Consider the following 22,232-nt stretch of genomic DNA (forward strand, 5'->3'; position numbering starts at 1 on the left):
AGTTGCGCTGCGCAGGCGCTGTTGAGCAGATGGCTTCACGGGTGTTATCAGTGCGCAGGCGTGTCTGACCTGGCGGCCCAAGCCTCTGGTCTGTTTCTGACAGGTGCTCCCAGGAATAGAGGCCCCAGCTACAGACCCCGGCCCCACTAGCGCCATGGGCAGCAGCTGCCGCATCGAATGCATATTCTTCAGCGAGTTTCACCCTACGCTGGGACCCAAGATCACCTATCAGGTGCTATCCGGGCTCGCGGGACAATGGGGGATAGAGGGACGCTCCGGGGAGTTCAGTCAGTTGGCTGGAAGCGATGGAACCCCGTGCCCCGTACCGCACGCAGGCACGCCGCTCCCTCGTTCACGGGGAATCGTGAACCACAAGTATATTCAAACCCAGTCCCAAGCTCCCGGTGTGGCAAAACAAGCAAACATCACATAGGCAGTGATTGTGGAAAATGGGGCTGTGTGGGCCCAAGGGAGGTGCCAGGTCCTACGAGAGGTGTGAGTGGTGATCCACTAGTATCCCTGCATGCATAGAAATTTAGGTGTGGGAGGAGTGTGCCAGGTGGAGGGAACAGCATATGCAGAAGCCAGGAGGTAGGTGAAAACATAATGTGTGTGTGGAAACAAAGTTGGAGTAGGCCTGGGTGGATGGGAGAGAGGAGAAACCCTGGAGAAGAGAGCTTAGGTCTTGAAGGTCACCCTGTGTGCTCTGCCTAGTCTCTGTACTAGGTCCTCTAAGGGGCTTCTTGTCACTCCCTTCCACAGGTCCCTGAGGACTTCATCTCCCGGGAGCTGTTTGACACCGTCCAGGTGTACATCATCACCAAGCCAGAGCTGCAGAACAAGCTCATCACTGTGTGAGCCCCTAGCTGGGGAGTGGGCAGGGCTCCTAAGGAGGCGTGGACAGACCTGGGGACAGGAGGAGATTGATTTTGTTCCTACCTGTTCCCCTCGTCCAGCACAGCCATGGAGAAGAAACTGATAGGCTGCCCCGTGTGCATCGAACACAAGAAGTATAGCCGCAATGCCCTGCTGTTCAACTTAGGCTTCGTGTGTGATGCCCAAGCCAAGACCTGTGCCCTTGAGCCCATCGTCAAAAAGCTGGCTGGCTACCTGACCACACTGGAGGTCTGCAACACAATGGGCTTGGGTGGATGGGCAGGCAGAGTTAGGGAAGGTGTTCGCACGTCTCCAAAGCCCTTCAGACCTGGGAACCTGTGAGGGAGGGTGCCAGCCAAGGGTCCTGGGGTATGCCAACCATGCTGTCCTCGCCCCATCCAGCTAGAGAGCAGCTTCGTGTCCACGGAGGAGAGCAAGCAGAAGTTGGTGCCCATCATGACCATCCTGCTGGAGGAGCTAAATGCCTCAGGCCGGTGCACTCTGCCCATCGGTATGGCCCGGCCTCTACAAGGACAGCAGAGGGGTCGAGGAGGGATGGGAAAGTGGCAGAGGAGGGTGGGCCCAGTCAAGGACAAGACTGGTGAACAAATTGGCGGCTAGGAAATAGCCATGAGCTTGGCTGACAGTGTCCAGGGTCCAGTGGATGATGGGATTGGGGAGGGGGAAGCCAGTAGAGTTCTCTGGCTCTGCTCCCTGAACATGTTTCTCCCCCTGAATGGACCTCAGTCTCTTGCTCCATAAAAGGAGGAGATTGGTCCTACCCGGTGCCACCTGTCTGCCTCAAGGGTGGCTGGGAGGACTGCCTGGTAATTGAGGGCCTCTTGGAAGAGTTGGCACTGAGGATATGGGTGGGATCCCCTGCAGATGAATCCAACACCATCCACTTGAAGGTGATTGAGCAGCGGCCTGACCCTCCTGTGGCCCAGGAGTATGATGTACCTGTCTTTACCAAAGACAAGGAGGATTTCTTCAACTCACAGTGGGACCTCACCACACAGCAGGTGTGCTCGCCCGCCCCGGCCATCATGACCTGTGGCTGGCCTCAGCCCTGGCCTCATCCCACGTCTACTGAACCTGTTCTTCCCTGCCCAGATCCTGCCCTACATTGACGGTTTCCGCCACGTCCAGAAGATCTCAGCCGAGGCAGACGTGGAGCTCAACTTGGTGCGCATTGCCATCCAGAACCTGCTGTGAGTGGGGAACAGTGACACCCGGGACAGGTTTACCTGTCAGGAGGAACCCAGGGGCCCTGAGTGTAGGCGCTGGGAAGGCATGGCCCTCAGAAGCTGAGCACTACTGTTTCCCCCAGGTACTATGGCGTTGTGACACTGGTGTCCATCCTCCAGGTAGGTGAGTCTGGGGTCTGATTAAGTGGAGACTGGATCATGTGACTGGGCCCAACTGGGGCTGTGTCAGACTTCCAAGCCCCTTACTCAAGCCCCTGTGCCGCCTACTACCCTCCAGTACTCCAATGTGTACTGCCCGACACCTAAAGTCCAGGACCTGGTGGACGACAAGTCCCTGCAGGAGGCATGTCTTTCCTACGTGACCAAGGAAGGTATTGGCAGGCTCTGGGGGAGGCCATCTCAGGGAGGGCAGGGCCACCTGGAGAGCTGACCCTTGATGCCTGCAGGGCACAAGAGGGCCAGTCTCCGGGATGTATTCCAGTTGTACTGCAGCCTGAGCCCTGGAACTACTGTGAGAGATCTCATTGGCCGCCACCCCCAACAGCTGCAGCACGTTGATGAACGGTCAGAGGGGGCCCCTTGAAGCATGAGAGGTTTGCCTGAGGGGAGGTACATTCTCTGTGTCTCTCTGGAACTCTGGGTCAGAGAGAAAGCAGGAGACACCTAGTGAGCAGAATCACATGGCACTGCTAATCCAGGAAGGCTTCCTGGAGGTGGTGGGTTTTGGAGACCAGTCTGGTCATGGAAACAAAACCGGAGGGGAGACTGGCCTGGCTAGAAGGAAGCCTCGCCCAGAGCATCACCTCTTTCTTCCTTGACACTCATCCCAGGAAGCTGATCCAGTTTGGGCTTATGAAGAACCTCATCCGGCGACTACAGAAGTATCCTGTGCGGGTATCTCGGGATGAGCGGAGCCACCCTGCCAGGCTATACACAGGCTGCCACAGCTACGATGAGATCTGTTGCAAGACAGGTAGAAGCAGGCAGGACCGCTGAGGTGGGGTCAGGGCAGCGTGGCCAACCCCCTCAAGGCTCCTGACCTCACCTCCACCACACCATACAGGCATGAGCTACCAAGAGCTGGATGAACGGCTGGAAAACGACCCCAACATCATCATCTGCTGGAAGTGAGGCTGGTGGCGACTGGACAAGGCACGCAGCTATGGCTACTCTCTTCTGCTAAGCCCTGCCTGGTGCGTGAGGACTAGACCAGAAAACTAGTCCATACTGTCCTAAGGCTGACCCTCATTTCTGTAAATAAAGTCATCCATTTCAACCTACCTTTATTGAAGACTACCTCTGAGCCAGCCACCAGAGAGAACAGCAGCGAATGAACTACCCGTAGTCCTGGCACCCTGGAGCGCCATCTGGTGGGCAGAACCGACAATGGGCATGTAAAAGTGTCCACTAATTATAAACTGAAATAATCAGCCAGAAAGAAACAATCAGAAAGCTGAGATGAAAAGTGAGTTGGGATAGGAGCTGGGACTGCTCTGTATTAGATGGGCAAGGAAGGCCTAGCTGAACTAGTGTAAACCAAACCCTGAAGAAGGAAGAATACACCAGGCAGAGGTAACAGGTGCAAAAGCCCTGAATCAAAATCTGCTTTGGGATATGTGAGGAAGCCAAGGGAAGCCCATGGGACTGGAACATAGAGGGCAAGGGGGAGCGGGGCAAGAAACAAAGTCGGGAGGTAGGACAGGAGGCAAAAGCCTGATTCTGCAGAGCTATGGATAAGCTGCTTTGGACATCCGAAATCTCTCTGACATCTATTCATCACTCAGTGGTGTCCGACTCTTTCGTGACCCCATGCACTGTAGCCCACCAGGCTGCTCTGTCGGGGGAATTCTCCAGGCAAGAATACTGGAGCCATTTTCTTCTCCAGGGGATCTTTCTGACCCAAGGATTGAACCTGGGTCTCCTGCACTTCAGGCAGATTCCTTACCATCTGAGCTACCATAGTATTCAATGTTTTGAGGGCCAGAGGCAGCCAGATCCACTGTCAAGTGAGGAAGGAATGTCTCATGTACAATTTTTTTTTTCTAGCCACGCTGCATGTGGGATGTTAATTCCCCAACCAGTTATCAAATCCACACTCCTTGCATTGGAATCGTGATGTCTTAATCACTGAACTATCGAAGTCCCTCATGTACACCTTTAAAAAACTCCTGGTGGGAATTCCCTGGAGGTCCAGTGTTTAGGATTCCAAGCTCTTAAACTGCCAAGGGCTGGGGTTCGATCCCTGATCAAGGAAATAAGATCCCACATGCTGTAAGGCAGAGGAAAGCTCAGGAAGGTCAAGGGTGGAACCATTTCCACCAGTAACAGTAACATGAGAGGTGATGGCAGGCCCGGACTAGGAAGGAGAGAAGTTGTGAGCCCTGCGCAGTATTTTGGGGATAGAGCCAACGAGGTGGAGCTGGACGCCAGAAATGCTGGAGCGAGGAGGCCACAGAGAGGAGCATCAAATGTGGGCGGAAAGGGAGCCGCTACTGAAGAGCTGGTGGGGGGCGAGCCGACTTGACATCCATCTGAGGAGGGAGCCTAAGCTGCAGGAGTCTGGAATCCTCGAGCTGCAGCCGTTTGTGAGGGAGAAAGCTCTAGGAGTCCAAAAAGAGTTGCTGCCCGCAGCCTGACTGGCAAGCAAGACGCTGGCGGGTGGGGACCCTGCAGGGGCGGGGCCCAGGTAGCACTGCGCAGGCGCCGGGCTTACCGTTTCCATGGCGGCGAGGACTCACGCGCAGCAACCGCTCCGCAACCGTAGGGTCCCAGACTTCGGCCCCGCGGGAGACCGTGGTCCCCGAGCGTGTCAGCATCGCCACCCCAGAGCCAGCTGCTGCCCGTGGAGAGCCAGACCCCACCTTCACGCTCTCGGTCCGTTGCGGAGACATGGGCGACCTGGAGCTGCTGCTGCCGGGCGAGGCTGATGTGCTAGTACGGGGACTGCGCAGCTTCCAGCTGCGCGATATGGGCTCCAGAGGGTGAGGCCGCTGAATACAGGGTCAGGCGGCGTCATGGGGTCAGAGTCCTTGAGTTGGGGGAGTGTGGGCCAGAGTCCTCTGGGGGGAGGGTTTGCCCAGCGTGGAGGGGCCCTTAAGTTGGGGAGGTAAAGCTCTCTGAGATAGGGTTATATGGTCCTGAGCCACCTTGGACCCCTCAGAATCGGGTTAGGCTTCAATAGCACCCAGCCCTGACCCCCACTCCTACTGCACACATGTGCACCCACATGCACACACAACCCGGGGCAGGTGGAACCAGCAGCATGAGAACCTGGAGAAACTGAACATGCAGGCCATCCTCGATGCCACGGCCAGCCAGGGAGAGCCCATCCAGGAGCTGCTGGTCACCCATGGGAAGGTACGCTGGAGTCACAGGCAGGGTTCCTGCCTTTTCACCACCCCACACCCCACCACCAGTCTACCCTCTCAGAAACTGGGTGCCTACACTTCCCTCTGATGGGCACCTTGGCCCTCCCCAAAGGAGAAAGAGTGTGTAGGACCCTGGCATGCCTGGTGGGGAGCAGGGTGCAAGCTGATTAGGGAGATAGTCCTGGATCCTAGAACAGCCTAGGCTGTAGGATGAGGGCCCAGGTTCTAAAGGCATTCCTGAATAGCCTGTCAGGCTAGAGACGGGCCCCCAGTGAAGTGGGGCGGAACTTTGGCATAGAAGGGGACAACCTCCCCAACACAAGAGAGAGGGAGTTAGAAACCAGGAGTTGGCTTGACTGGAATGTGAGCCAGGAGGTGGCACCAGTAGATGACCTGAATCATCACTGACAAAAGGGTTCCTCTGCAAGGAAAAAGTGGAGCCCCCTACTGGTGAGATGGGGTAGGAACAGGGCACTGTGGAAGGACCTCAGAAAAGAGTGAGGCCAAGGCACACAAAAGCCTCTGAAGATCAGAGAACAAGGACAAGAGAAGGCATGAGCAGGAGGCATGAGCAGAAGGCTGGCCTGAGGGTGCACTTGGATGGGGGAGGTGGGGCAAGGGCTCAACTGCAGAGGGAGCATGGCAGCCTGGGGACAAGGCAAGGACCAATCCATATGAAGCCTGGGGGATGGAGACCCTCCCAGAGGTGTTGGAGGCAGCTGGTAATGAAGGTTCAAGGTGCAGGAGAGAGGTTTGGGAAGGAATTCATGGGGCATAGGAGAGCCTAGGGGTCCACGGGAGTTTGAGGAGGGCTGAACTGGGCTGACCTGTTGGCAGGCCAAGACAGGCCCATCTCACCCCTTGTCCTCTGCCCTCCCCCTCAAAGATCCCGACGCTGGTGGAAGAGCTGATTGCAGTGGAGATGTGGAAGCAGAAGGTGTTCCCTGTGCTGTGCAAGCTGGAGGACTTCAAGCCCCAGAACACGTTTCCCATCTACATGGTGGTGAGCTGGGCCGTCGGTGCATACCCCTGCCCACCCCTTCAGAGGGCCCTGGACTAGAGAGGGTGGCTGGTAGCCCGTATCCCGCTCTCAGCAGCTCCGGGCCCTATCCTCCTCTTTATGTGACAGTTACACCACGAGGCCTCCATCATCAACCTCCTGGAGACAGTGTTCTTCCACAAGGTGAGGAGCCGCCTTGCCCATTGGCTACTGCCCTCGGCAAGAGTCTGGCGGCGAGGGGGGTTGTGTCTGTGTGGCCAGAGCATCAGAGCCAGGATGTTTCCCCCTCCCTGCCCTTCAGGAGGTGTGCGAGTCAGCGGAGGACACTGTCTTGGACCTGGTGGACTACTGCCACCGCAAACTGACTCTCCTGGTGGCCCAGAGTGGCCGTGGTGCCCCTCCTGAGGAGGAGTCCCAGTACAGCAGCCCCATGCAGGTGGGCTGAGGTGCCCTGGGGTTGGCAAGGGCTAGACCCCGGTCCCCCTTAGCTTGAACACCATGTGCCCCACCCTACCCCCCACCCCAGGAGCTGCAGAAGCAGGCAGAGCTGATGGAATTTGAGATTGCGCTGAAGGCCCTCTCAGTGCTTCGCTACATCACAGACTGTGTGGACAGGTGGGCAACCCAGTCAGGCCTGGGGCCTGCAGTGGAGGGCTGGGAGCCTGGGCCTGTCACCTCCGCTCACCTCCCCATCCCCATCCTAGCCTTTCCCTGAGCACCTTGAGCCGCATGCTCAGCACTCACAACCTGCCCTGTCTCCTGGTGGAATTACTGGAGCACAGTCCCTGGAGCCGACGGGAAGGAGGTAAGGTCCTCCTCCACCTGCCTAAGCCCCAGTTCACTGCTTCCAGGACATCTTCCAGGATTGATGGGGTGAGCCACTTGCAGCCAGATAAACTTTGCCCCCTTGCCCAAAGAAAATACCAGGATGTTTCCCCCACAGTGGGCCTAGACCTGGACTCTGTTGTAGGCAAGGCCTGTGTGTCCACTATTGAGGAGTCACGCTGCTCTGAAGTGAGCCCCAGCCCAGCGTGGGTGTGTGCTGTGGCCCACGCAGCTGGATCATTCAAAGCGCACGCAATGCCTTCACCCCGTATGTTGGTTCCTCTTCCCAGGCAAGCTGCAGCAATTTGAGAGCGGCCGTTGGCAGACAGTGACCCCCTCGGAGCAGCAAAAACTGAGCAAGTTGGATGGGCAGGTGTGGATCGCCCTATACAACCTGCTGTTAAGCCCTGAGGCCCGGGCCCGTTACTGCCTCACAAGCTTTGCCAAAGGACAGCTACTCAAGGTAGGGAACTCCTCCTACGTGAGTGTCCACAGCCCCTGCCCTGCCGTGGGTCACCCTTGATGTTTATTTTTGCCCGCCTACCTCAGCCGCAGCCCTCTCTCCACACCTTGGGCCTCAGGTGATAACAGCAGCTAGTGGGACCTGGGTCCCACTGGCACCCTCAGCCCAGTCCAGCCCAGCCCAGGCCCTCTCTGTTCCCCAACCCTCTGGTCAGCACCGCCTCACACTGGCCTCCCCTGGACACCCTTGCAGCTCCGGGCCTTCCTCACAGACACACTGCTCGACCAGCTGCCCAACCTGGCAGACCTGCAGGGTTTCCTCGCTCACCTGGCCCTGACTGAAGCCCAGCCCCCTAAGAAGGACCTGGTGTTGGAACAGGTAGGCTCTTGGAAGTTAGTTGGTCAGGACCACTGCTCACTTGACCAGCTCCTCCTCCCTGCCACTCTTTGCTTCTCTTCCCCAGATCCCAGAAATCTGGGAGCGGCTAGAGCGAGAGAACAAAGGCAAGTGGCAGGCTATCGCCAAGCATCAGCTGCGGCATGTATTCAGCCCCTCAGAGCAGGACCTGAGGCTGCAGGCTCGAAGGTGAGGCCTCCTAAGCCAGCAGAAGAGGGAGAAGGGAGGCAGCGGCGTGGATGTGGGTGGGGTTGCTCCTGTCCCCCCACCCACAGGTCCAGCAAGTCCTTCCGGACCCTTTTTCCAGGTGGGCTGAGACCTACAGACTGGATGTGCTCGAGGCAGTGGCTCCAGAGCGGCCCCGCTGCGCCTACTGCAGTGCAGAGGCCTCCAAGCGTTGCTCCCGGTGCCAGAATGAGTGGTATTGCTGCAGGTAAGGGCATCCCAGGACCTTGGACCCCTAAGTTCCACTCCCATACCCCTTGGAGCACTGCATCTTCACCAGCCCATTTGCCCGCAGGGAGTGCCAAGTCAAGCACTGGGAGAAGCATGGAAAGGCTTGTGTCCTGGCAGCCCAGGGGGACAGAGCCAAGTGAAGGCTGCAGCTGCTGAGGGCCAACCACCCATGCCTACAACCCACTCGAGTGTCCCCGCCAAAACCTCTGGATCTCAATCTGGCCTCTGCAAGTGCCCCAGCCTCCCGGGTGGTGAGGATAGTAGGCGGGAAGAGCTGTTGACCCATCTACCCCCCAGCTAAGCGTTCCCCACTTCCTGCTCTATCAGGCGGGAAGGCTTAGGGTGCAGCCTCCCCAAGCTGGGGCAGGAGGCCTGGGCGGGGGGCGGGGGGGGTACGGGGGGGGGGAACAAGGGCCGGATGTGGGGACCCTCTTCCTCTAGTACTGTAAAGTAAAGCTAGCTTCCACAAACGCCTGTTTCCGCGTGGCCCCTTGAGGTCGTCGTGGTTGTTAAGAGGGGAGTGGCTCGCTGGATGAAGGGAGGATAGGAAACGGAGGGCGGGGACTCTGAGAGAGCAGCCCCCAGCCGCACCCGCCGTCCCACTCCGCCTGCGGGCCGACACAGCGCGGGCGCCCAGGTTTCCATTGCGCCGCTGTCCTCTGCTCTCCCGCGGCTCTGCCTGAATCCTGGAGGCGGCGCCGAATCGGGGCCCGCCCCGCGGACCCGCCCGCCCCGCGCTCGCTAGCGCCCAGAACCGGCCGGAGACCCGGCCCGACCGGGCCATGTCCGCTGAGCCTGAGCTCATTGAACTGCGGGAACTGGCACCCGAACGGTGCGCCGCCCCGGGGCGCACCCGGCTCGAGCGTGCCAATGCACTGCGCATCGCGCCGGGCACAGCGCGCAACGCCGCAAGGCAGCAGGTCCCGGGCCGGGGCCACCGCTTCCAGCCCGCGGGGCCCGCTACGCACACGTGGTGTGACCTGTGTGGCGACTTCATCTGGGGCGTCGTGCGCAAGGGTCTGCAGTGCGCGCGTGAGTAGCGGACCCAAGAGCTGGCGGGAGCGAAACGGGCAGCCAAGGGACAGCCCCGTCGCTGAGGGCCAAGTTGCGATGGAGGGGGTCAGGGGGGATGGTCCCCACGGACCAGGTCCGTTACCTTTGCCCCATAGCACAAGAGAGTGCGGGCTGATAGTTTATAACCTTGCCAAGCTCCACCTGCTTCTGAGACAGTTAGGCAAACGCGCTTGTCTGTAAATAAGGTGCTACTTTCAAGTTTAACCACTGCCTTGGCCCTTCTTGAGAAAGGCTTGTGCCTGTCAGTCTCTGGACTCACATTCTTACACTTGCCCCTTTGGAAAGATTCACTTGCCAAGTCCCCCAGGAGAATGCCTGTGGTGAAGGGAACTTACCCACCTATGGGAGAAGGCCTGGAAATAGTCAGAAACTTGGGCACAGGGCTGCAAGCAGGAGTTTTGAGTTTGCCTTTAGCAAATACCTATTGCAGGTTCAGTCAACCAGCTGCTAAAACATGAAACACAACCACACACCAGTTGGTGCTTCTGCCCTCCCAGAAATCACCAGCAAGCTGAGGTTGCTGTCTCACTGGCCATACACCATCTGGAAACACTTGGGATGCTTTTATAGCCCTCCAAACCCCTACCCTTGGATTTTACTGCAGATCTGTTGAATCAGTCAGGTCACTGAGAGTGTACCAGCGGTTTTTAAAAACAGGTCGTTCTAATGTGTAGCCTGGGTTGAGAATCACTGCTCTGGCCCATTTAGGAACTTAGGGAAGATGTCCCAAGCCTGTGTGTGATGGAGACTCTCTCATCTAGTACAGGAGTTTGTCTTTATTCAGCTAGGATGAGTATGGGACTTGTGGCAGCATACAAAGCATGACAAGGCCTGGGAGATAGCAGTGTTCCTAAGGAGAAATGGAGTGGCCATGGGAATGAAAAACAGGACAATTTGGGTGTGTGTCAGAGGCAGAAACAAGAGAGGAATCAAGGATGAGTTGGGTGGTTTGGTTTGGTTTTTGTATTTTGCTGAGTTGAGGAAATCTGGCAAGGGCAGGGGTGAGGAGAAGTGAAGAATTAAAAGGAGAAGGAAAGTGAGTTAAATGTTGGCCATGTCTGCTTGAAATGTTTATTGGACAGCCAAATGAAGATACTGACACACAGAATTTGATCTCAAGGAGGTCAGATGGAAGCCTTGGATCTAAGGTAGGTCAGTGTACACAGAGAAGAAAAGCGATCAGGACTGGGCCTCGGACACCCTACCATTAGATCTGGAAGCTGAAACAGAACTGAAGCCCCCTGAGCAGGGGCTACAGTGAAGTGGGAGGAAAACCGCGGTAGTGAGGGCCCCCCGGGGAATCCGGAAAGCAAGCATTGGAGGATGCTGAAGAGGTGAAGAAGGGACCACCGCATTCCGCGGTGCGGTCTCTGAGTTTCCTGGAGGGAGGTGAGCAAGACTGACTGGAATGGGTAGAGGATGAACGCGAGGAATTAAGAGACCAGTGTTGGTAAGTTTTGAGTGTAAGGGGAATAGAGAAAAAGGACACGAAACGGCACTGAGTTAAAAGTTGTTGTTTTTTTTTTTGTTTCCCCCTCCAGTAAATGGGAGGAGGGAGGGACGCTGATAATGAGGAAGGGGAAGTTCTGCCCTAGGCTCTAGAAATCCAACTGTTGAGCAGGCCTGGATCCCTAACAGCATGAAGTTTTCCCTGCCAGTTTCCAGGCGCTGGGGGCGGGGGACTCTAAAATCTGAGTGCCAGTGGGTGTTAACGGGAACTGAGATAAGGCCAGTCATGGAGAACACGACAAGCAACGGCCTTCATCCTGGGGCTTCGCTTCTGTCCCTGGGACGCTCCTCCGAGCTGGTGCTGGGGTTCGTCCACCTTACGGCCAGGCCTCTCTGCAGATTGCAAGTTCACCTGCCACTACCGCTGCCGCGCGCTCGTCTCCCTAGACTGCTGCGGGCCCCGGGACCTGGGCTGGGAACCGGCGCTGGAGCGGGACACGAATGTGGTGAGCGCGGGACTGGGGAGCTTACGGGCAAGGCAGGGATGCGTGGACGAGCGGGCCACACTGCAGGCGTTCCCTAGGGCCGCCCGGCGCTACGCGCAATAAACGTTTTGATAGCCGACTTCCCGGTGGCAGAGAGTGGCTAATTCTGCGCGCGGGCTCCACGGGGTGCCGGGAGGTGCTGACTCGGCCCTAATCGCCCGGAGCCGCCCAGACTACGCGCAAGTGCAACTTCCGCACCTTCCCGCAGCTGCATCCGGCCTCGAGGCCACGCTGGTGCACATGCGCACAAGCTCCATAGTGTCCCTTGGGAGGCGGGGCCTGCGAGAAGGCGCTGATCTGAGGGCTGAGATCATTCTTGGAGGCGAGGCGTGTGTGACCCCGCCCTTCGACATCCTTCCTCCAATGAGACGACAGCTAGATCCTGGCTGTCTACGTTTCAGTGTTAACGGTTGCGGCGCGGACACTGGTTCCGGCGCACGCACACTCATATACGGGCGCGCACGCGTACACGCGCTTGGGGCGGTGGTGGGAGTCTACCGGTGCACCGGAGCTGGCGGGCTGGCGGGCGTGGCGATGGGTGAGGCGGACGCGGGAACGCCTTCCTTCGAGATGACTTGGAACAGCACGACAAGCAGTGGCTACTGCAGCCAGGAGGACTCGGACTCAGAGCTCGAGCAGTACTTCACTGCGCGTACCTCGCTGGCGCGCAGGCCGCGTCGGGACCAGGTGGGGACTGGGGGTTGAGGGAGGCGGGCGGGGGCGATCGCTGGGATCCCGCCCCTCCACGGTACGTTGCAGTCTCGAGAGTTTGTGGGCCGCTCCGCCCTCCTGTCAGCGTGGATCTCGAATCGGACCGGGGCCAGCCCTCGGAACCGTGTGTCTGGCTTTCAGCACATCGTTACTGGGTGCCGAGCCCTTGCTGTTTCTTGTCACAGACCGGTTGAACCAGGGGAAGCAGCTGAGTGGCTTGGGGTAGACCAGCGACAGGCATTATCTACCCCTTACTAAGGCTGACTGTGCAGTCTAGACTACCACCTCGATTTCCGCGTGTGGGCGCTCCCACCCCTTCTCTGGGGGACCTGGAGGAAGTGGAGGGGGAGGAGTCCTCGCCGGGAATTGAGAAGTGTGTTTAGGAGAGAGGCAAAGGAAGGTCGGAGAGAGGCAAAGGAAGGTCCAGGCCCCTCCATTTCCACTCCTGGATGGAGCTAGCTTGATCCCCACCTCTTGCTGGTCCCGGCCTGTCACCAGCTGCTGGAATGTGGAAGATTCTCAGTCTCCCCTCCTCTTCAGTGGACCAGGAGTACTCGCGTGGGCAGCATATATAGAAAAATCAGAGCAGACCAGGGGATCTGGGAATAGCTGGGAAGGAAGCCTTGTTTTGGACTGTCAGCATTCAGGAGCACTTCACCCAGGAAAGGTGGGAAAGGCTAGATTGTAAAATGCCCTGAGTGGGATCAAGAGATAGGGGTTACTAATCTAGGACTATAAAGTGTGGTACTGGCGCAGCTGTGCCTCTGAGAGCCTCCCAGATGTCCCCATTATCAGAGACCTCTGTGCTGTGTACCATGAGTGTGACCTCCAGGCTCAGAGCTGGTACACCTCGGCAGAGCAGGAAAGAGAGATGGGGACCATGAAGTGAAGTTCAGTATACCTGGCAGCAATGGGGCAGAATTCCTTACATGAGCCAAGAGAAAGGAGTTATGGGTGATTATGGGTGATTATTTAGATGAAAATTCTATACCTTGAAAGCTCAGTCCAGAGTTTGGGTGCAAGGTTTGAGGGTGGATCCCTGGGACTGTCCCTCTGTCACTCAGGCCTGAGCCATTTTCCATCGTGGAAAGGTGAGAAAAACCACAAGACACTAACCAATTGAAAAGCAGGCTGTGGAGTCCCAAGATACATACATATCTTGTATGTAAGATATGTATACCTATGGCTGATTCATGTTGATGTATGGCAGAAACCAACATGATATTATAAAGCAATTATCCTTCAGTTAAAAATAAGTTAAAAAAAAAACCATCAGTCACTCTGGACAGCGGCAGAGTAGAGGGTGAGTGGCTAGAGTGCAGCAGAAGGGAAATTCCAAGGTCCTGTTGTATGTCCCTCTGGGACAACTTGTGGAATTCTCCTCCAGCAGTCAGTTTTAGAAAATGGAAAATGAAACTTTCTCCTCTAGAATCCTGGCAGGACAGTGCAGTACCTCCAGTCCCAAGTCCTTGAGGGAGGTTCACCTGGAGGGAACTGGGAAGGGGCTGGAACTGAGGTCACTGCATCCCAGTTTGGAGCTCTTGGACAACCCAGGAAGGGAAGAGGGAGGACCCAGGCTAGAGCTCAGAGCCATCATAAGGAAGGGGAATAAGTGAGTAGCATCCCTTTGATCACCCTGTTCTGTAAACAGAATTCTCTTCCTTTTTGCCCTGGTGCTAGATTCTGCTCAGCTTTCCTCCTGCCCCTAGCACCTCTTCCATCCTGACAGTCTTTTCCCCTGGGGCATGCCTTGTCCAAAATCCTCTCCTTGGATGGAACAAACACTCCATCCTTTATTCCCAGCCCCTCTGGCCATCATTTTATCCCCCCACATCCCTCATTTTCCAGGATCCAGACCATTTGTTCTTACCAGTCCTACAAGATTTTCAACTGTCTCCAACAAGGTTTCTGCTCGAGTTTTTCACTTCTCAATGCTCTTTTCTATCTGCGAGACTTTTGGAAGCTTGGGGAAGCAAATAGGCTTTGGTTCCCATCCCTTCTCCAGAGCCTCAGTCCTCAGTGTCAACAGCTTGCTGACAGCTGAACAGCTGCAGGTACTAGGTGAAGAGCATATTACTAAAAGGCTGTGAACTCTACCCTACCCCCTCATCTGTCCTTCCTATTGTTCTCATGAGATGGTGTAAGCTTGAAAGTGAAAGCATTAGTCACTCAGTCCTGTCCAAATCTCTGCAACCCCTTAGGTTGTAGCCTTCCAGGCTCCTCTGTCCATGGGATTTCCGAGGCAAGAATGCTGGAGTGGGTAGCCATTTCCTTCTCCAGAGGATCTTCCCCACCCAGGGATTGAATCCAGGTCTCCTTGCATTGCAGGCAGGTTCTTTACCATCTGAGCCATCAGATGGTTTAAGCTTAGGGGGCTCCAAAGCAGTAGCCAGGAAGAAGTCTGGCTGTCCTGGGCTCAAAGCTGAGCACAAGATTAAGGTTATTCTGCAGAAGACCTTCTGATGGGAACTTCTCTGGGACAGTGCATTGGTCAGTGATGATCTCAGCTGAGTCTGTGACACTCCCATTCCTACTAGGGCCTGTCTGACGTCAACAGGAAGTAAGGCTGATGCAATGAGACAAGGGAGTTTGGCTGAAGCCCTGGCCCATACGCCACCCTTCTGACAAGAATCCAGTCCCTGGAGGAGCAAGGGGAAGGGCTGAGTGGCGGAGCTAAAATCTTTGAGCTAAACCTTCTAGACAGCAGGGAGGAGGTGCATAAGCTTCCCTGTTTGGCACTTGTGTGACAGGCTCTACTAGAAGGCTGCCCATGTCCACCTCTGGCAGATTGGAGCCTGGCCTGAGGCTGCCTTTTGTGCAACTTGGGTCAAGATCAAATGACATGTCATAGTGGTTTTCTCACTGTGTCTGAGACATGTAGGCCTGGCCCAAGTCCCCCACCAAGAAGTGTTAAGGTTGTAGCAGTTGCCCCTCTCCTCCTTCCCCCTGGTGGCTGGTCTCCTGGTGTGCACCAATCCCTATACCTCTCCCCCTGCAGTGAGTCATGGTCAAGGCCAAGAGGCAAAGTGAACTGCCTTCTCCAGGATACACCTTGACCCCACCCAACTAGGGTGCTGAGATCAAGCTGTTCCTTCTCAGAGTCCCTGATCTTATCCTGGCCTTGATTTCAAGGTGTCCTTAGAATCTTCCCCAGGGCTGAGGAGGCTCCAGGCCAGCAGCAGAGAAGCCAAATGATTCTGCCTTGGCTGTCTCCATAGAATGCAGAACCAGAAGCTGTGATGGTTTCCTCTCATCAGGCCATGAACTGTGTCGTCAGTTTCCAAAGGCTGCCCACAGGCCATTTTACAGAGTAGTCCACCCGGAGTTTATCTTCTTGCCTTTGACATGCATTGCAGAGGAATGGGTTCTGTGAGGGCCCTCTCTCCATGCCTGCCCATCTTTCAGGATGAGCCCGTGGAGTGGGAGACACCTGACCTTTCTCAAGCTGAGATCGAGCAGAAGATCAAGGAGTACAATGGCCAGATCAACAGCAACTTGTTCATGAGCCTGGTGAGTTGACAGCCTGTTCTGGAGATAGGAACCCAGCCATGTGCCTGATGCCCAGAAGGTCAGAGTTGAGGTATTCTTGGGAAGGCCCGAGCAGTGATTTATTCACACCCACCCTAGCCCCAAGTGGACTGGTAGGGTCCAGTCCTGTTGCATCTCACCTGGCACCTAATCACAGTTTGGTTTTTCCTCTTTAGAACAAGGATGGCTCCTACACAGGCTTCATCAAGGTTCAACTGAAGCTGGTGCGCCCTGTCTCAGTTCCCTCCAGCAAGAAGCCACCCTCCCTGCAGGATGCCCGGCGAGGCCCAGGGCGGGGCACAGCTGTGAAACGCCGCACCTCCTTCTACCTGCCCAAGGATGCTGTCAAGCACCTGCACGTGTTGTCACGCACGCGGGCACGTGAGGTCATCGAGGCCCTGTTGCGCAAATTCCTGGTGGTGGATGACCCTCGCAAGTTTGCACTCTTTGAGCGGGCTGAGCGCCATGGCCAAGGTGGGCTTCCCACCCCATCCCACCATGTGTGAGGGTATATATACATGTGCCTGTGCATGCAGGAGCTGAGGGGGCTGTGCCTGGCTCTAGTTAAACCCTCCCTTCCCTCTGCTTGGCCCACAGTGTACCTCCGGAAGCTGTCCGATGATGAGCAGCCCCTACGCCTCCGGCTCCTTGCAGGGCCCAGTGAGAAGGCCCTAAGCTTTGTGCTGAAGGAGAATGACTCTGGGGAGGTGAATGTGAGTAACAGCTCTCCTTAGTTTCTTGGGTGTGACTGGGTGGGACTGGAGGGTTGCAGCTACCGTAAGACTTGAAGGAGCAACAGGGCTGCGGACAAGCCCTGCAAAGCCTCTGCAGAAGTGTGTGAGCCTTGCAGCTAAAGTGGAGGTTTCCAGGAAATTCATGCCAAGGTCTAGGGCTTGTCTCAGGAAACCAGGAAGAACTATCTTGATGCACTGCTCTTTCCTGTCGTGGGAAGTCCTCAGGAGATGCAGGAGTCCATCCGATGGCGTGGTGATCTCAGGCCAGGTCAGAGCCACACAGATAGGCACAGGACAACACGGAGGTGCCCATCTTTAGGCATTAGAACTTTTTACCGGGAAGCTCTCCAGCTCCAAGGTAGTGCCTCTGCAGAGTGAGATTAAACTCAGAGAAAGGAGGCATGACCTGTCCACAGGTAGCTAAGGAACATTGGTTTGGTTGCCTGTCTGCGAGATCACTGCCCTACTTTGTGGGACCCATCTTCTCTATGTATTGTTGTTGGGAATCTTAACACAGACCACTCAGGCAAGAACCTGACACTGGAAAGCACCATCCTAGCTGCATGATCGTGATAAAGTCATCTTCTTTCGGGAGAGCCTGCCAGCTTGGTAGTGCCTGCTGTAGCTTGTGTCTCCCTATCCCCCTCCAGTGGGATGCTTTCAGCATGCCTGAGCTACACAACTTTCTGCGCATCTTGCAGCGGGAGGAAGAGGAACACCTCCGCCAGATCCTGCAGAAGTACTCCTATTGTCGCCAGAAGATCCAGGAAGCCCTGCACGCCTGCCCCCTGGGGTGACCTCTTGTACCCTGGGGTGGAAGGAGGAGAGTAGGCAGCGCCAAGGGCATGCCGTGTGAGTGTGCAAAGGCCCCTGTGGCCTGAGGAATGAGTGTGCATGGAGGCCCTCTCTTGCTGGGGGAACGAGCCCAGAGAACAGCGAAGGAGCTGGCCCCCTGTGTCCACCAGTGGGTGGAGCAGAGCATGGTTCTTCACCCTTCTGCCTGTCACGTACTGGGTCATGGTGGGCCAGGGTTGCCCTGAGAAGCTGCTCCAGGCTTGCAGCATGGGTAGAGGAGACAGAAGTCTCTTTAAATTTGTGTCTCAGATATGAGAATCTTGGAGACCCTCCAAACAGAATAGGGTCGTTTGCAGGGATGAGGGCCCTTGTCTATGCAGAACGGTTGTGTGATTTGGGTCTTTGATGGGGGAGGGGGGTGTCTCAGGATAGCCCTATCAGAACCAAGGTTGGGTGTTCAAGATAAGACAGGCATCAAGGAAGAGTCTAGGGTTCCCTCTCTAGCACCCTCTGACTCCTTACACACCTTCAGGTCAGGGAGTGCTGGCTAAGGGTGCAGCAATAGTGCCTCTGCCTCCTCCAAGGAGGATGTCCCCGGGCCAGGCTCTCTGTGAATGTGGGCAATGGCCCAGGTGTCTGTGCCTTGTTTGCCAGTCAAAGCCAGGGTCTTTCCCTTGGGTATTTTTGATGATGTGTGCGAATGTATGTACTGTTTTGTGGCCTCAGCTGAATGCCTCCTGTGGGGAAAAGGGTGGGGGTGACAGTCATCAGGGCCTGGGGTCTGAGAGAATTGGCTAAATAAAGATTTAAGAATTCTCCTGCTTTTGGATTCTTTATTATGGGCCCTCATCTGTAATTGCCCCACAAGCCAGTGGCTGCCAAGATTGATGGACAGGCTCACAGTAACTATGGGACAAATCTGTGAAGGATGTGAAGGATGTGGTATGTGGATATGTACTCAGTCATCACTCAAACCCTGTGACTAAGGTTGTAGTGGGGGTAAGAACATCAACTGCCAGAGCTTAGAGAAACCACACACTCCATGCTGTGGAATGCACTTCACCAAATATTGAGATACTATTGTGGACCAGACACTGGTCATGGTACCAAAGGTACAGATGTTAATGTCCACAAACCTTCATAAAGCAAGGCTTCTGGTGGGTTTGGAAAGTACACTGAATTTGAAGTTCTTTGGCCCTGAATGTAGATATACAACCATAGGCTAATTCCTTAATTTTATTTAGGTTCAGTTTCTCCTCCACATGCCACAATTGGGGATGGCAAAAAAGGTATGGGATAGAAGCCAGATGGGCACTGACCAGTCTGGCCTGGAGTCAGGCCCTAAAGTGTTGGTTTGGGGGAGGTACCCGGTGGTTGGGCAGGTCCGCTGAGCCTGACCTCTAAGGGTCGGGGACATAAGAGCCGCCATACAAGCTAAAGAAATAAAGAGGAGGACACAGCCACCACTTTCCCTGGTGGGAGCTGCCCGAGCTGGAGGGAGCGTGGCCTGCTGGGAGCTGACGTCTTGCGGTGCATGCTGGGGTACCTAGCATATGAGGGCGGCTGTTGGTCCCGCCCCGCGGACCGACGAGAGAAGCAGCCAATCAGAGGGGGCAGCATGCGGTGCTTTCGGAAGCGGAAGTGAGGTTTCCGTGGAGACGGCGGAGCCTGCGGAAGGCGGCGGCAGCGGCTGCGGCGGCATCTGCGAGCCAAGGCCCAGGCAGGGTATGGTGGCGCCGACGGCCTTGTAAGAGCGAAGTTACCGCCGGGCCCGCCATGCGCCGGCGGCCCTGACATGGGCGCCAGCGGCTCCAAAGCTCGGGGCCTGTGGCCCTTCACCTCGGCGGCGGGGGGCGGCGGCCCAGAGGCGGCGGTCGCTGAGCAAGCTTTGGTGCGACCGCGAGGCCGAGTCGTGCCTCCCTTCGTATTCACGCGCCGCGGGTAAGGGCGCGGGGTTCCGCCCCCGGGAGGACAGACGGGCGGCTGGGCGTCTCGCGACATGGGGCGCACCCGCCGCTGTACCCTCTACACCCGAGTCAGGACGACTCCCATATTTCAGGTCCCCATAGGAACAAAGGGTGGGGAAAGCCGAACAGGCGGTTCCTCGTGGCCTGGCTGCTCTGAAGGTCTCCCTAGGAGAAGAGTGGGCCTGAGGCTTGTCCCTGGGCAGGTCCTCCGTACGATAAAGCTAAGATAGAGTCTCCCTTAGACTCCAGAACCTCTTCCTTTCATCCCTTCCATCCCAGCCTGCTAGCCGAAGGCTCCTATTCTCATTCACCCCCAGTTCTCCCTAGAAGAGAATGACCCTCTGTTTTGTCTGTTTCCGTTCCCCACAGTGGTAGGGTTGGACCTCTCTGGGTAGTGGCTGGGAGAGTAGGACTCGGCCCTAGCGTTGAGGCTGGGACCTGGGGAAAAAGACCCTCACCCCAGGTATGTTTTCCCAGATCTGGGGGCACTGACCTCTCCCCTCCCCCAAGGGGCCCAGATAGGAGCACTAGATGGGCCTGGATCTGATGGGCCCTGAGGACTGCTGCTCAGGTGTTGCTGGAATTTGGATGTAGAATCTAGGGGGACCCCAACAGTGGCAGTCTGGTTGCATCAGCCACCTGGACCGGGGAGGATTCAGCCTTTTTTCCTTCAGGCTCCCTCCTAGCTCAGGCATCTGCTGTCTCAGGCTTTGGCCTTGGGCCAGCAGTGTCTTCTGGAGTGAGACCATCATGCCCAGGCCACCATCCTTCTCACTCTAGAAGTCCTGGGTGAAGGCAAGGGCCTGATCGAATGGATACTCTTGCTGAACAAACCAGTGACGTTTTGGTATGGCCTCTCTTCTTAGGGTCTGACAGAGTAGCACTGGCCACCATCCTACTCCCCACTTTCTAGTGGACCCCAGATCCTAAGCAAAAGATTCTCCAAACATATTAACCTCCCTTTCTCCCACCAAGGTTGTTCTTCCCCACTGGGGGGAGGGCATACTTCCCTGTGGTCTATGGCATTTGCCATGACTAGCGTGGGGCTCCAGCCCAGCCTGTTCCCCTCTCGCTCTGCACAGCTCCATGTTCTATGACGAGGATGGGGATCTGGCTCACGAATTCTATGAGGAGACAATCGTCACCAAGAACGGGCAGAAGCGGGCCAAGCTGAGGCGGGTGCATAAGAACCTGATTCCTCAGGTGAGGGGCTGGGCAGTGGTCACACAGCCTGTGTTGAATGTGTGGAGGCAGACCCAAATGGGGTCTGCTGTCGTGGTGGGGGCTTTGGGGGGAGGCACTGGGAGGAACAGGAAGGCTTCCTGGAGTAGGGGCCCTGAGCCGGCCCTCACTAGCCTCTGTTTCCATGGCAGGGCACCGTGAAGTTGGATCCCCCCCGCATCCACGTGGATTTCCCTGTGATCCTCTATGAGGTGTGAGCCTGGGGGGTGGCAGGCATAAACACCCCCTGCCCCAGCAAGACACCCCCAGGCTCAAGGTGTGGCTTCTATTGAGGAACCTAGGCTGGGGCCACAACCGTGAATAAACTCCACTGGCCTGGAACCTTCAGCTGTGAGCAGGGCAGTCCTACAGTGCTGGTTGGGTGTTTGTATGTGGACCAGAGATGGCTGGAAGCTGGTGAGGGCTGATGGCGGAGTTACCAGTCCACCTTTCCCAGCAATCCCTACAAGGAGCATGGCAGGGCACATGCTGGTCAGGAATGCCTGGTTCCTGTGCCCTTGCCTGGCCTGCATTCTTCCAAGCTTGCCTAGGGCCCAGCCCTGCTAGAGGCTACAGCACTTTACAAGCAAGGTCTGCCTTTTTCCAGCCCCAGGGCAATGGGAGCTCTACAAAAGTGGGAACTTCCTTTCCCTCACTTCCTTTACCCTCTCGTTGTTGGAGCATTTCAGCCGTTTGCTACCTCGATTCCTCCTATGTTGGACAGAGGCTGGGGGCAGAACAAGCCTGATTTTTCCTGCCTACCTGCCCGTTTGTTCCCAGCCCCAGATGGATGGACACTTTGCTGGCTGTTAATAGGAGTAGGGACTGGTGTGGGAGGTTTCTCCCTCTACCCAGGGCTGGCCCGATCCCTCCCCACTGCAACTAGTTGTTTCTCCCCCTCCCCCCCACTCCAAGTTGAGAGGGCGTGGGATGGGGATCAGGAAGGGCTCTGGATGCCTGTGCCCCATCCCACTTACTGTATCTAATCCCCCTTGCCCTTACACATCCACCACCCTGTGGTAAGGCACAGCACCCTAGGGCTAGTGCCAGTAGCTCTGAGGAGCCCACCACACCTTTTCCCTACAGTATACCCCTCCCTTCAGTATCAGTCAAGAGAAAAGTACTGGAGCCCCTGGATAGGGGCAGAAAGGAGAAAACAACCATAATAGGAATACTTAAAATGTGAAAGCTTGTAAATAGTCTAGTCTGTGATGTTATTGGGGCAGAGTCTGATTTCTACATAGAAATTATTTTTTTTTTTTTAATTCCTTACTGTGCAAACTCTGTGCTTTAAGCGTGTGAGAAATGGCTTGGGGAGGGTAGTCCTCAATCTAGGAAGGCTGTTGTGTTATTTGTTCAATAAAATTATTTGTAGACCCTGCATACAAGACTGACATCCTCTGAGGCTGTGACACCCAGTGTCTGGACTACCACATGGGCATAGAAGGTAGACCTGGGTCCAGGACTCAGGTCGCACCAATGTTTGGCAAGGTCCAGAGTGCGGCCATCCCAGCTACAACCAGCAGGTGGCAGTGTATTCACACAGACCTCACTACAGGCCCACTCAGGATGGAGAGCCACTCCTGTCTTAGGTTCAGTAAGTGGAGACCCTGGAA

General features: G+C 56.2%; 4 protein-coding genes across 6 annotated transcripts; all 4 read left to right on the plus strand.

The window, feature by feature from the left end:
- The first annotated feature begins 4 nt into the window (after positions 1-4).
- Positions 5-3,364, plus strand: NPRL2 (NPR2 like, GATOR1 complex subunit). 2 transcript variants are annotated; one of them, XM_055557330.1, is made up of 11 exons: positions 5-232; positions 763-854; positions 957-1,125; positions 1,279-1,387; positions 1,762-1,898; positions 1,990-2,087; positions 2,207-2,247; positions 2,336-2,455; positions 2,531-2,648; positions 2,915-3,057; positions 3,148-3,364. In XM_055557330.1, the coding sequence occupies exons 1-11, from the start codon at positions 155-157 to the stop codon at positions 3,213-3,215; spliced, it is 1,173 nt and encodes a 390-aa protein (XP_055413305.1). In that variant the 5' UTR covers positions 5-154; the 3' UTR covers positions 3,216-3,364. The 2 variants fall into 2 exon arrangements, with proteins under 2 accessions (XP_055413305.1, XP_055413306.1); XM_055557331.1 differs by having other exon boundaries at positions 2,207-2,243; positions 2,362-2,455.
- Positions 3,365-3,462: 98 nt separating this feature from the next.
- On the plus strand, positions 3,463-8,896 carry ZMYND10 (zinc finger MYND-type containing 10). The gene is made up of 12 exons (XM_055557328.1): positions 3,463-5,065; positions 5,333-5,441; positions 6,339-6,455; positions 6,582-6,635; positions 6,754-6,888; positions 6,979-7,067; positions 7,157-7,257; positions 7,568-7,740; positions 7,993-8,118; positions 8,204-8,325; positions 8,444-8,569; positions 8,657-8,896. Exons 1-12 carry the CDS (start codon positions 4,974-4,976, stop codon positions 8,730-8,732), a joined length of 1,320 nt encoding a protein of 439 aa, XP_055413303.1. The 5' UTR covers positions 3,463-4,973; the 3' UTR covers positions 8,733-8,896.
- Positions 8,897-9,201: 305 nt separating this feature from the next.
- On the plus strand, positions 9,202-18,242 carry RASSF1 (Ras association domain family member 1). Of its 2 annotated transcripts, XM_055557590.1 has the most exons (6): positions 9,202-9,624; positions 11,515-11,621; positions 15,777-15,881; positions 16,076-16,373; positions 16,497-16,612; positions 17,284-18,242. In XM_055557590.1, the coding sequence occupies exons 1-6, from the start codon at positions 9,375-9,377 to the stop codon at positions 17,428-17,430; spliced, it is 1,023 nt and encodes a 340-aa protein (XP_055413565.1). In that variant the 5' UTR covers positions 9,202-9,374; the 3' UTR covers positions 17,431-18,242. The 2 variants fall into 2 exon arrangements, with proteins under 2 accessions (XP_055413565.1, XP_055413564.1); XM_055557589.1 differs by lacking the exons at positions 9,202-9,624; positions 11,515-11,621 and adding an exon at positions 11,637-12,347.
- Positions 18,243-19,076: 834 nt separating this feature from the next.
- Positions 19,077-22,004, plus strand: TUSC2 (tumor suppressor 2, mitochondrial calcium regulator). Its single transcript, XM_055557591.1, has 3 exons — positions 19,077-19,369; positions 20,478-20,598; positions 20,769-22,004. Exons 1-3 carry the CDS (start codon positions 19,224-19,226, stop codon positions 20,832-20,834), a joined length of 333 nt encoding a protein of 110 aa, XP_055413566.1. The 5' UTR covers positions 19,077-19,223; the 3' UTR covers positions 20,835-22,004.
- The last annotated feature ends 228 nt before the right edge of the window (positions 22,005-22,232 follow it).

The sequence above is a fragment of the Bubalus kerabau genome, chromosome 20 (genome assembly GCF_029407905.1).
Source record: "Bubalus kerabau isolate K-KA32 ecotype Philippines breed swamp buffalo chromosome 20, PCC_UOA_SB_1v2, whole genome shotgun sequence".
Lineage (NCBI taxonomy): Eukaryota > Metazoa > Chordata > Mammalia > Artiodactyla > Bovidae > Bubalus > Bubalus kerabau.

Coding starts and splice junctions, on each gene's coding strand:
- RASSF1 (XM_055557589.1), top strand. CDS start 11,901: ATGCGCACAAGCTCCATAGTGTCCCTTGGGAGGCGGGGCCTGCGAGAA. Junction 15,882..16,075: donor GCAACTTGTTCATGAGCCTG/GTGAGTTGACAG, acceptor TTTCCTCTTTAG/AACAAGGATGGCTCCTACAC. Junction 16,374..16,496: donor GGCTGAGCGCCATGGCCAAG/GTGGGCTTCCCA, acceptor CTTGGCCCACAG/TGTACCTCCGGAAGCTGTCC.
- TUSC2 (XM_055557591.1), top strand. CDS start 19,224: ATGGGCGCCAGCGGCTCCAAAGCTCGGGGCCTGTGGCCCTTCACCTCG. Junction 19,370..20,477: donor TTCGTATTCACGCGCCGCGG/GTAAGGGCGCGG, acceptor CGCTCTGCACAG/CTCCATGTTCTATGACGAGG. Junction 20,599..20,768: donor ATAAGAACCTGATTCCTCAG/GTGAGGGGCTGG, acceptor TTTCCATGGCAG/GGCACCGTGAAGTTGGATCC.
- ZMYND10 (XM_055557328.1), top strand. CDS start 4,974: ATGGGCGACCTGGAGCTGCTGCTGCCGGGCGAGGCTGATGTGCTAGTA. Junction 5,066..5,332: donor CGCGATATGGGCTCCAGAGG/GTGAGGCCGCTG, acceptor AACCCGGGGCAG/GTGGAACCAGCAGCATGAGA. Junction 7,258..7,567: donor CTGGAGCCGACGGGAAGGAG/GTAAGGTCCTCC, acceptor TCCTCTTCCCAG/GCAAGCTGCAGCAATTTGAG.
- NPRL2 (XM_055557330.1), top strand. CDS start 155: ATGGGCAGCAGCTGCCGCATCGAATGCATATTCTTCAGCGAGTTTCAC. Junction 1,388..1,761: donor CCGGTGCACTCTGCCCATCG/GTATGGCCCGGC, acceptor GATCCCCTGCAG/ATGAATCCAACACCATCCAC. Junction 1,899..1,989: donor GGGACCTCACCACACAGCAG/GTGTGCTCGCCC, acceptor TTCCCTGCCCAG/ATCCTGCCCTACATTGACGG.